The sequence below is a fragment of the Protopterus annectens genome, chromosome 12.part0 (genome assembly GCF_019279795.1).
Source record: "Protopterus annectens isolate FY-2018-M chromosome 12.part0, PAN1.0, whole genome shotgun sequence".
NCBI classification, from domain to species: domain Eukaryota; kingdom Metazoa; phylum Chordata; order Ceratodontiformes; family Protopteridae; genus Protopterus; species Protopterus annectens.
The window spans coordinates 503,291,657-503,305,055 of record NC_056746.1 but is presented as its reverse complement, the minus strand read 5'-3'; the positions used below and the strand labels follow the sequence as shown (position 1 = coordinate 503,305,055).

The 13,399-nt window shown below is 37.6% G+C and overlaps 1 protein-coding gene across 5 annotated transcripts in view; it reads left to right on the top strand.

The window, feature by feature from the left end:
* EEF2K (eukaryotic elongation factor 2 kinase) overlaps positions 1-12,939 on the top strand; it is a 469,356-nt gene extending 456,417 nt beyond the window's left edge. For all 5 annotated transcript variants that reach the window (XM_044089631.1, XM_044089635.1, XM_044089634.1 and 2 more), the window contains one exon: positions 11,719-12,939. In XM_044089631.1, the coding sequence (XP_043945566.1) occupies positions 11,719-11,828 (110 nt within the window). In that variant the 3' untranslated portion in view covers positions 11,829-12,939. The remainder of the gene's footprint in view (positions 1-11,718) is intronic.
* The last annotated feature ends 460 nt before the right edge of the window (positions 12,940-13,399 follow it).

Sequence of the window (13,399 nt, the reverse complement as noted above, 5' to 3'; positions counted from 1 at the left end):
GGAAGTGTTTACATAGTTATTTTTATACCCCAAGCAGACTCCAAAGAATTTTTCCTCAGGTAGATAGCAAATGTTGGAGGTGTGATGAGGAAGAAAAAGGTAATTGGGAACATATTTTCTGGGAATGTAATGAGTTGGCAGACTTTTAAAAATTCCCTGCAGGCTACTCTATCAGAAATACTAGGTGAGCAAATTGGTTTGACAAAGGAAATTTTTTTTGAGCTATGATATAGAATCAGAATTGCCTAGATATAGTAAGGCCTTGCTGAGTCTAATGTTGGCTGCCAAAAAGCAATTATTAGGAAATGGAAATCAAAGTCTAAACCAACTGTACTAGAAGTAGTGACTATAGTAACAAGAGATAATAACAACTGGAAATGGGATCTTTAGAAAAGGGTAGGAGCAAATTACATACAGAAAAAATGGAAATTGTGGGAACAATACATGCAGACGAGGAATGAGGTTTAAAAGAAGGCAGGATTTGAAAGAGCTATGTAGTATTTGACTGACGGTGACTGGATAAGATTGTAAGTGATCTATAATGTTTGCAACTAACATTATGTCATTATGGTTTGTTTTCATTTATATAAATGTATGATTGCGTTTGTCATAAGTAATAATTTAATAAAGATGTTTTTTGTTTAAAACAATCAGGTAATACTAATAAAAAATATAAGATTAGATAAGATACTGGTAGTGATAGCGAGTCAAGCCATCCAAGACGTGCATTGCTGGTGCTCACACACACAAACATACATACACACACAAGCATCAACACACTGCACACAGGTTAGTTTTGAGGAAAAGTCCATATTAAGATGCCCGTTTTTTCCCCTGCAGGTGACACCCCTACAATGGAGTCATTCCTTTTGAACACTATGGTGCTGTCATCTACAAGGATCAGAGTTTTTTTACTTACTAGTAACATATGCCAGTGTGCAAATCCCTTAGATGCTTTGCATATGCAGTAAGATTAATGAGGGTGTATCACCTGCTTCCATGATTGACATAATATCTCAGAAGTCTCTGGCTCCCAAGCAAATGCCTCTTTATAATCTCTGGTCTCCACTGGGGATTCTGGGATGGAGTGGGCACCCTGAGCATGTTCACTCAACTGTGCCTCTTAGAGGTGAGCTAGGCTTTGCTTCATCACTCCTCTCCCTTTGGTTACCAGCTCCTCAAGGGCTGTTCTGGTAATCAGACGCAGGATATCTGGACTATGTTCCGAAATTTGCTCCTGTGTAGCACTGAGCTGGCATTACAGCATGTCTTTGGGATACAGGAGGAAACTTTGGCACAGGCAAAACCCACACAGGCACAGGAAAGACATGAAGACTTTGCACAGAAGGCACCCCAAAAATCACCATCTATAATAGTTTATTTTTTAAGAACTAAAACTGTGTTCATTTTTCCTCAAGTTGTGACAGGTTTTTGCTGGTTCCAGTCATATATTTTTAAACAAAAAGCTATTCAGTTTGGTTGAAATAGAAAGTAGAAGCTAGATCCTTTGTTATGTATTTATAATTGTGTAAAACTCAGAAGCATTTATATAATCTAAATCCAGGAGCATTGTAGAACACAAAAAAGTTTGTGTCAAAGCGAAATTGTAGTATTTGCACTCTTAAGACTGTTTTCTTCATAACAGAAAACCTAAAAGCCAGAAACTCAAAAAATTAACTCAGGATTAGAAATACTTAATTTTTAGCAGTAATATTGAATATAATAGTATAGGAAGCCACAGTTAATATCTGTGTTCCCTACAGAGCATGAGACTTTCCTTACTAAACTCCTAGATGTAAAAATCCATGAAAGCACAGTCTTTATGTGGGTTATTAAAAACCTTAGCACTCACTAGGTAAACTACTCAAAATAAAACACATATATCCAAATATTAATAAATTATATGAAGAAAAACATTTTTGGAACAAGTAGTGTGAAAACCAACAAAGGAAGGCAATATCTAAGATATACTAGCAAATGTAGGATCTTTTTTGCTCCCTTCCCATCGTCATATAGTTAACACAGATTATGATACCATTAAATTAACTTGAGTAAAATCAAACTCAGTCATAAGTCATCCTTTCTAGATTTTTCTTGTAGAAAACTGTGATGCAGTAAATGACTTACTTATGAAAACGGGCAGGATTACTGTTATCTGTGACCCAAGTAGTCTGTTTAAAGGAAAACAATGGGATTCTATTATTAAATGCTCAACTTCTCTGTCTTTTTTCTCCCTGTTTACTGTCCCTGCTGTGAATAAGCAAAAGTACAGCATTTAAAATATTTTAAATTGACTGTTTCCCTCCACTAGAACAGTACCTTACTGTACTGTGGTGGCTTCACTTTCAAAAAACTTTTGTCCAACCCTTGCTGCAGTCTCCAATTCACTGATGTCATCAAGGACACTGAATACAGGTAGTTTTCTGGCCATTTCCCTCCCCAAACTGACATCACCGCTACTGTCCTAAAAACCCAACCATGATGTGATGTCACAGCTCCCTGGTCCTTCCCCTACCCATACAGAAAGTAAAGGCTAGAACAAGGAAACAGCACATGACTCAAATATCCTGCTTTGAGCTGTCAATCACAGTAGGTAACAGTTCAAATTACCCTTAGCAGTTTGGCAGCTACGGAAGTTAGGTGTGAAGGGGGATGGGACATGAGTCAAACTAGTACAATTCAGGCTTCACAGAAGACTGCAGTTTAGCCATTCTAAAAAGAAGCAGCAGTAAAAAGCACTTTGAAAGTCTGTTCTGTGGCATTTGCATTGTTTGTGTTTTAAGTAGTTACTGGACGGCATGAAATATTACTTAAAACTAACTGACTGAAAGACAGCAGTATATGCATGTAAAATCAATGCAGTGACAGGAGCTTTCGGAAGAAAGAAGCCTGCATGATGTAATTTTTTACAGAAATATGCTGAATAAAATCCAGTACAGAGTTTGAAACACAGCTAGTCTTTATTAAAATAAAAACTAGTAGGTTAGTGCTTTCATGAGTAAAATTCCCGCTTCACCAGACCTTAATACAGCATTATAAAACTTTTAAAACTGCCAGAACCAATGACAGTAAGTAAAACACATTGCATCATTCAATTACTTAACTTCTTAAAAGTGCCATTGTAGACTACTTCTTAAAAGGGCCATTATAAACTACACGTGTAGTTTACAATGGCCCTTTTAAGAAGTTAAGTAATTGAATGATGCAACGTGTTTTACTTACTGTCATTGGTTCTTGCAGTCTTGCAGTTTTTAAAGTTTTATATAAAATACACTTAGAAAAAATGCTGTATTAAGGTCTGATGAAGCGGGGATTTTACTTGTGAAAGCGCTAACCTGCTTGTTTTTATTTTAATAAAGACTAGCTGTGTTTCAAACTCTGTACTGGATATTATTCAGCATATTTATGTTTGTTTTGCATGCAGTTTGTTAATCCTACTAGGAGGTGCATTGTGCTGTTTTATATTGTGGTAATTTTTTTACAGACACGCACTGCATTGTGGGATACCTAGAGGCAGACTAAACAATCAGAATTACTTCAAGATGCCAGACCCATGTGGTCGGACAGAGAAATTACATATAAAAATATTTAAAAACCTGTAAATAGTGCAGGAGTGGTGTTAAAATGTAGGAAACACCAAACCATGATGAAATAAACATGTTTTTGAGTCTGTGGGTACAGTTCTCCTTTAAGATACTTTTAGAGTTCTGTAATATTAATGACTCCTGTGTTTATGAACTCTTAATGGCAAGACACAAATATACAGGAAAATTCAGTGAGGAGCCCCTTTGGTAGAATCACAAAATTATCAAGGAAAAAACTAAAGGAAGTGATACTATTCCCTTGTCATAAAAGCAAGTCTAAATTAAGTGAAATACAGAAATTACTTACTTAGACAGCTTCAGTAGTGAAGGATAAAATCCTGACTGTGTCCCAGGTGACCCAGCTTAATTAGCAGCTTGGACAATTAATAGAGGTGGCAGAGGAGAATGGGCATGTCCTTCTTTTTGAGGGCGTGAGGGCAGAGCAGGATACAAATACAGCAACAATCCCTTGGAGGAGGGGTAACATTTCTAAGCATGTCCTGGTGGGCAGGCTTTCAGGTTTCCAAGCCACTCTTAGTCTTCATTAGTGAATGTATGCGAGCATACAGTGACAGAGAGAAGACAATGTGGGTCCCCATGGTAATGCTAGTAGAGCATTCTCCCACCAAAGAAGTAGGGTCAGGCCATGCACAAATGCTGTCATTGCCGGGATGCCACTGAGGGCACAAGCGACTATTATGACTGCCTAAACGATGTTTTTTTTCCAGGTGGATCTCACCCCCTTACTATCCTAGTAACCCAATTCCCTAGTATGAGAGAAAGAATGGGCAGATTGTAGTTGAAGGAAGTTTAATGTTTGTCAGGCACGGGGCAAAAAGCACCTAAAAAAGAAAAGAAAAACAGAAAAAAACTACTTGCATCTCTTATCGTCTCTGATAGATTTAGTTAAGAATTCCAGTTTGATCTTAAAATCTGAATGCAATACTAAGGCATTTTAATTACATCAGATAATTCAATGGGGAAACTTGTGAATGTAACACATCACAATTAAACAGTGAAGTGATCACACATGCATAAGGTATATGAATGTAATTGAAAAAAAAATTGCAGACTGTATTTCTTTTAAACAAAATAATACAATTATCTTCAGAATGTAAGTATAGTCATATTACATTGAGTAAAGTTAAGTAGTATTTACATGTTAAACAGAGACAGTGTAAGTAAAAATAAAAAGCATACAGTATGCAAATTAGTTGTAAAAAGTTTTTTATCAGATGCTCATGATGACGTCACTCAGCGAAACAGGTTGAGAGAAGTAATAATTATGTCAGGGTGCTTTGCAGACAAAGAGAAGACATTCTTTATATAACTACAGATGTGATAATTGCTACCACAAAATTAAAACCGTAAGTTCAGTGGCTGTAGGTAGCATACCTGATAATGTCCTGCACAGAATCTAGGAAACCTAAACTTAACATGTGTGTGTGGAGGGGGGTACATCCATGGCATGTGGCCCAAACAGTGTTAGACCCCATCAGTCATAGAGTGATTCTGTGTAAAATCATGAAAGAAATTACATTGAAGCTTATCCAGGATGTCACATATGAGATATGGAACAACTTGGGTTTGTCAAGTGGAGATCTTGCCTTTTGAATCTTTGTGGCATTCTTTGAAGAGGTACCAGCAGCATTTGATTAAGGGCTAACAATGCATACTGCATCTCTGACGATGCTAAAACATTTGACAGTATTCTATATAAGGGAATAACTGACAGAGTGAAAGCATTAAATGTCAAGTCAACATGTAATTCAATGGGGGAAGTGAGGTTAAATAACAAGACAGGGTGGAGGGTTACCTGTCCATCCCAACAGGTATTACCAGTGGTATCAACAAGTCTCTGTACTGAGGTCATGTCTTTTTGAACTGTTCTTCTCAGATGTAAAAGTGGGCAATGGGCCATGGATAACCAAGTACTTGAATGATTGCAAACTGGGTAATATAAACAGGTCAGCAAAAAATGCTGACATTCTCCAAGGTGGTCTGCAAAATAAACACCTGATGCCGTTGTAATGACCTCATGTTAAGTGCCAGTAAATGCAGCATACTGAGACTTCTAAAAAGACATATATTTTGATTACAAAATAGATAATTAAATCATAAAAATGAAACAGTCTTTAAAGATATGGAGACAGTGGTAATTAGCAGTTTAAACCTTGACCAGTGTGTATCTGACAAAGATAGCAAAGTATAATTTGCAACCTTCTAATTCTAAAGACACAGTTGGTTATTCCAGGTAGATCACCTCTGGGAGTCTACCCTTCATTGATTACATTAGTTCGTTTTGTCTCCTTTCTACAAACTCTGTCACTGTGATCCATTGACCAAAAACTTCCTTCTGTCCACAAACCTATCAGATCTGCTAGGCAAGGTCTGTAATCGTACTAATACCCTCCCTCCAGTCCTTTAAAACCCCAGGATAAAGTACCCCTAAATATGAACAAGTACCTCTCCAAACCTTACACCTCCTTACTCCCTCTTATTAACATCCTAACTTAATCAGTTTCTCTCCTTACTCTATACCTAAATATGATATAGCCCTGTTTTTTTCTTTCACTTCACATTGCAATTCCTATTCATGCTATACTAACTTACCTTTAATTTCTCTAAATTGGCTAACATTTCTCTAAATATTAAATTATTGCTATAGAAGTTGTATCACAGTTGTCACATTATGTCTAATGTGGTATAATTATTTAAACTGTAGATGTTTTTGTATTATTTTTGAATCTTGTAAAATGATTGCTGTTCTTAAAATGTTAAAATACTTGCTTTTCTGGGTCTGGACTTTTTTCTGGACCTATGCTGAAAGTGTGCACCTACCCAGTTGGACTTTCCCGGTAATCAAATGTCAATAAATAAAATAAGTAAATAAAAAGGGATTCCTTATAAAAAATCATCATAGGGTTGGAAAACTTGAAAATTTTTCAGAATGTCATTAGGAAATGTTATTATATTTGTTTCTTATGGCTTATTAAACTGCAATGTCTGTCTGGTCCGTAAAGTAATCTCTGATTTGGCCCTGTTTTAAAGTGTATTTCAGGAATGTATGCTTTGGAAGCTGTAGATATCAGTAGTTAAAAAAAAAAAAAAAAAAAAACATGAGATATGTATTACAGAACACCTTTGAAGATTATGGAATAAGCTTCATACAGTTTGAAAGAGATAGTCATTAACATTCTTCAAAAATAAACTTGATATGAATATGGGAGGTAGAAAATATCAGCGTACAATCATAGCAGTCAACCTTCTTGAAGGCCAGTAGTTCATAAATTTGTCAGTCAGGCCTATGGACCTGTGCATAAATGTCATCTTTTAATGAGAGACTACACCACAGAGTAAATTGTGAAGTTGTGAATGGTAGGAAGGAGTGGGTAGAGGTAAGCTTTTGCTGGGTACACGAGTGAAAAGTTTCTCATTTTATACTCTGATCAGCCAAGTAAGAATTGTGACACTTGGTGATTTGGGGTATTAAAGCATCATGTATGTGAATCACTGTAGTTCTGCCATATTTGCTTATTGGACCTAAAATATGGAGTCATCTAATCAACATTTGCACTTTCTGCATCCATTTCTAACACCTGAGCTTGAACCTGAGTTATTGATGTTTAAAGGAAACTTGAACAAACCATGAGAGCAGTAGTCTTCCTGTTTATAGGGTATTTATCTAAAAACATGATAATTCCAGTATATCTTAGCTCTCTACACGTCCCTTTCATTCTGATGTCCCTCCTTCAGATGGCATCTGTGCTGAGGAGACAGTGGGAGGCATAGCTACAGTAATATATTTAATCTTAAGCACCTCCAAGGAAGAAATAAAAATGCTCATAGTTTCTGCCTTATAAGGATATTAAGGCTATTGTTTCCTTTTTTCCTCCCATTGCCTTTCTGCACTTTTTAAAGATAAGGTGAGATTTTGAAGGTTAGTAGTACTAAGTAGAGACATAGTTGGCTTTTGCAGCACCTGGGGCTGATCTCCAGCGTGGTGCCCCACCTCTTCATTTGATGAGCAAAAAAACAAAACAAAACAAAAGTTTGTGTCTTTGTACTGGCATGCTTACCGGTTAGCCAAATGCATGCTCTCTCCCTTCTACCCCAGCTCTTCAGTGGAAGAACAAAAAAAAGGTCTGTGATCTCCTGGCTAGTGCTCCTGAAATGAAGAAGCCAACCAAGTCCTGTTTCAGTGTCTCACCTCAGCCCTCTTCAGCTGAAGAGCAATTAAAAAAAGGTCCAGAATCAGGTTCCTGGGGGCTTCTGAAATGCAGGAGCCAATCACTTCCTGTTTCTGTGACCTGCACTCTGCACCCTGACCCTCCATCCTCAGATTTTACTTGAAAAAAAAAAAGAAACAAACATCTTTTTTTCTTCTTTTAAACCGTACTAGGTTTATACCTCACACACAGCATTACAGCACTCAGGTTTTAGTTAAAAAAAGAAAAAAAAGAAACAAATCTTGCTATAAATGTAAACAAGCAGTTGCTACAGTTTTGGCCATACATGGAGCACTGCAGCTGTTAGGTTTGACCACAAATGCAGTACTGGCTTTTAAAACCCAGTATGCACTTAACTGGAAGAGCAATCAGGATAGGATGGCTGGCCTGCCCCCTATTACTTTGCGCCACAGCAGTTGTCCCCTTTGTCCTGCCCTAGCTACAAAACTGGCAGTAAATGCATAGTTCGGACTAAAGTCTCATTTTTAGAACAACAGATATTTTGATTTGCTGAAGGCATAGCTGTCTAGAAGTTGTCACACACCAGTGAGAATATGATGCCCCTGGTATTCACCAAGTGACAGAGTAGCATGAAATCTACCTGTTAGAGTGACTAAAGAACATGATTGACTGACTGACAAGTTGGTATGTACTTTGATGTGGGAGATGGTGCACATGTTCTTCGTTTCCACTGAAGTAGGGTCAGGCAGCGTAGGTTAGCCGTTAGGGCAGCTAGTTGTTGTGGGACAAGGAGGTGGAGGCATGCACATTAGAGGTGCTACATGTTTTGTGTTGGATGCTTCTTTTCAGGCAGAGCTATGAGGAAAAATAGCAGTACACACTGTATTCATTTGGTATTATAACCGCAAAATGTCATTTCAGTGATTTAATAAAGTCTGATTTTTTTGAGTTCCAGTTTGAGCCACATCTCTCAGTAACTGCACTAAGTAGTGACGTAAAGCATATCCTGATAACTTTGGAGCTAATTAGCTGTATGCTTGAATCTTCAGCTGAAAATGTCTTCAACATTATTCATCAAAGGTTGCCCCCAGCCCCTTTTATACCTGTAGTAGAGCTCTTCTTTTCAGAAAAAGTTGCCCAGGTATTCCTTACCTAATTAAACAGCAATTTTTATTTCAAGCCACAAAACAGAGTAGCATGTAAGCAGCTATGGGGTGTCTTGGAATCCAGTCATGTATTCTCTTGACACTGAGCAGTGCTTGAATTTAGGAGGTGCTAGGGAAGTGATTGTTTATTAGATCACTGACTTAATTCTATGAACTATAGATACAGTCCCACAGCAGCGCTTTATTTAATCAGTCCTGTAACTTCTGGCTTGAAGCAATAACATACAGTTTGGTATTCCTTCTTAATTGCTTTTACAGCATATTAATCTCAGGTGAATCAAAATTTAAGATAATGTCTGCCAATATTTTTGACTTTTCAGTTGGGAAAATGTTATGGTCACCCTTTACTACATGCTATTACACTCCTTGCATTCAGTTATTTTGTTAATTAAAACAATAGTCTTCCTCTTGAGGTATATTTGGTGATCTTGGCATCTTTGGAGTTGTACCAGCCTTTTTTGTTAATGTGGTTTCCCTTCTTTTGGTAGTCCTGAAAACTCTTGAGATACAGGGCCTCCATTTTGCTTGCCTCTCCTTTGAAAATGTTATTACACCTCATGTCATTAACCTAGAATTTTAAAAATTGTGCTTGTAACTATGTATGATTGTTTCATAGTTTACACTAATAAGTACTTGTCTCGCATCTTGTACTCCTAGGCAGAATCTGAAAAAGATTCACTGGATTACTGTTATTCTCCAATTAACATAAACAAATACATTAGACAGGCAGCTTTCCAAATCACACATGACCAAACAGAACTTATACAACAGCATAAAACATGCAGCAATAGTAAGTGGAGTAACCCCCTCCCCCCACAAGATGCATTGAGCTCTGACAGCTTTGTCATCTTTGGGGGGGGGGGGGCTGCGGTTGTCTGTTTTGGTGACTCCTATGGGGAGCTGTCGGTATTACACCAAAAGGGCTTTTGGTGACACCTATGGGGAGCTGTCAGTATTACACCAAAAGGGCATTTTCCAGGTGAGCACACTCTACCAAGTTGTGCTTTGCATATGTGAGGAGAAATGCATGCATGCTTCCCTGAGGTAGGCAGCAGTTGTGAAGCATAGCAGAGCTGTTGCAGTGGTTAGGAGCTCCAGGAGAAAAGGACATCTGAGTTCAGCAGACTGGACTTCTCTGATGTTTGCCTCTCTGTGAAGAATGAATGACCTGGTGGGGTGCTCTCACCACATAACAAGTAGCCTACAGAACTCTCTCCTGGGCTGGTAGGAGCCCAGCCATGGTCCTGGGAGAGGAGATAATGGGTCCACAGTGTAAAGGAATGAGCACTATAGGGTAACACCTAGTAGACTGGAGGAGGGAGTAGATAGAGTAATACAGAGGTAAGTGACACTTTGGAATATGTGCATTTTTTGAGGAGGGCAAATCATACTGCACACTCCCTTATACCTTTTTATATTCTGCCTCTGTGGTTGCATAGCTCTAGGTAAAAGGTGACTAATTTGTTTTTCACTGTAAGTAGTATTCTCATGTTCTTGAGGTTGTGTGACCTGAGACCTAGCTAAAACTAAGGGGGGAGGGGAAGCAGTCCCCAAAACAGTGTGAAGCTAAGCAGTACAAATAGATTTTAACATAGTTGCATCAGGATTTGGTGTTCCATGCTGTTTAGTGAATTGTGTTAATTCATATGTGATTTCAGAAGCTGTGTGTCAAAAAATTGAAGTAAATCCAAAATGTTCATATCTCAGCCTGTTTTATGCTGCCCAGTAAAGTTGTTCTATATTTCAGTAATGCCTTTAATAATTGAAGGTGTAACCGCGGTATTTTAAGCCATTTGTAGTGCAGCAGCACAGGTGTTTCCTCTTCCCCACCCATTTAAATGTTTATTTGTATTTGGTAAATGATGTTTTCTGCCTTTGTCCAACAAGCTTTATTTGTTCTTCCTTGGCCAGTACATTCTCACTTTTCCTAGGCTAGAAAGTTGCAAAACCCAAAACTTCATGCAGATATAATGTGTGCACCAAGTCTGTACAATTCACCACAATAATCACAGATTTTCAGGGGCTTCAACCCCCCCCTAGTATTTGTTACTTTTACCTCTTCCATCAGTGGACCCTGAGAGCCAGACATTTGATGCCACACACAATTGTGCCCCATTTTGTGTCACACCCATAATGATCATCCCTGAACATGGTATGCAGTTATGAAGGTGCAGCTAGATGTACATGATTCTCCATGCATGTATCTGTGTGGATATCTGTTGATGCTTATCCTCCACCAGGTATTTCTAAATGGCACGAAAGTCCAGACTCCCACAGAAGAAGAGAGACCTGACGTCCAGTTGTTTATCCCCCACCATGGCCCTTCTGAAGCTGAGCAGTTATGGTCATGTGTCATCAGTGGCAGCAAACAGAGTTATAATGATGGCTTTTCATATCCTCACCATTATGTATTTTAATTTATCAGCAAATGTTTAACACTGCAGACTGCAACCTGGACCTTGAGACAGAATCTGCAAGAAAGTAGTGGCACTCTGTGGGGAAAAGTGGATTTCCAGTAGTGTGTTACTGTTGGAGCTTCAAGCAAAAGAGGCATAGACTGGCTGAATCCTTGGGACCTGTACTAGGATGAATAGAGGGGAATACCACATAGGCATTCCTGATATTAGGCTAGCTTTATTTGTGGGTCATAATGGAAGTGTGCTGAGAGACAGTGTCATTTTGGATCAGAAATTACTTGGAGAGGTAGCAAGCAGGCACTGAATAAAGTGAAAGGCGGAAAAATGTTTTCTTACTAATGATTATACTTCTGTTTTTAAGGTGATCTCTTTACTGAGGCAGCTGAAGCAGCAATGGAAGCCATGAAAGGACGGCTGGCCAATCAGTACTATCAGAAGGCAGAAGAAGCCTGGTCAATGATGGAGGAGTGATACAGACCCACACAGAAACAAAAATTATACGACTGTTATTTTGTTTACAGAGAAGTGTATTTTTATGTGTTGTATGCTTCCTTCCACTTCCTTTTTTAAATTGGTTTATGTTCATTGAAAATTTAAATATGAAGTATATATATTTCGGGGAGGATGAGCTAATATATTTTTACATGTTTCAAAACTGCTCAGAAATTAAGAGTAAAGTTGTTTCTTCTTAGCTTGTTAAGGTGTCAAATGATTTTAGTCTTTATAATTTTTTTTTTGCATTGATTGTAAATTTCATGTTGAAAAATGCCCCTAAAGGGGCATATACTGTTGTCTGTTGCCAGCAGTTGACTCAAGTCTGATGTAGTAAGTTTGCTTGTGGTGTAAATCTGACATGATTCATTTCTTTTCAGAATGAGTTAACCATGTGCATTTATGCCACTTGTCAACTTGTATCTGTTAACTTCTCATGTGTACTGTTGCACACAGAAAAGATAAGTCTGTTTACAAAGTGCATGGATAATATTTATTATTAAGTTATAGCAAGAGAAAATTTAACTTAAATTAGTAACAATGTTCTTGCTGAATGGACAATATTCTGTCTTACTGATACTTTGTGTTAGTTACAAATGTCTTGGGAGTAAGTTTTGCAATATATACTATAATATTGGGATCCCAGGTATTAGCATTGTGGGTAAATTCTGGTACTATTAATACCCAATTTCCATTGCTCATGTTGTACTGCAGATTCTGCTTGCTTTGATTATACTTCATGAAACAAGTCCTTTTTCCATGCTTTCTCATTGTGATGCAAGAGTTTGAGGGTTTTTTAATTAAAAAAATAATGACTTCTTTACTATAACACTATAGTGGCACCTGCAGTATTACATATAACAATTCTTGTACTGTCAGAATTACTTACCATGACATACTTATTAGCTTGTTGCAGTTAGGCTGCTAAGTGGAAAATATTCCGAGATGTATGTAGTAGCAATCCTTATTTCTGCATGCAGAAAGAGAACACAGATGATTTTGAATTAATTCTGATACTTTTGTTTTGAGGCAGCTTTCTTTATATTCTTAAATTTCTTAAGCCAAATAAAGTTATTCCACTTGTGTTTTACTTTCTAAGTATTACTTTTTAAAAAGTTTTTAATTTCCTTTTTATTGATTCATTTTTGAGCTGTGGTTTCAGTTCACTGTCTGCGCCTTTGCTTCTTGGCTGTGTGCCATTTCAGGTTGGGAGTTGTGTGATAGCAATAATTGCAGTAGTTGGTGTTCTCTGGAATCATGGCTGGCAGTGCAAGATATTAGATATGTGATAACTTTGCATTATTTTCCTAATATACAGCAACTATGGAGCTGATTAAAATTAAGAGGGTTCCAGGGGTAAAAAAAAACAGTTTTGCAAGTTCTCAGATATTAGTAAAAACTAAAAGAAAATTCTAGCCAAGATAGAATTTCCACTGTGTGATTCCTCAAACCTCTTTTATTAGAGGCACATGGGATGTATGCAAATGACCCTTAGATCATCAGGTGTTTCAGTTAAATGGCGATTCTGAATGCCCATGACTTTTTTTGTT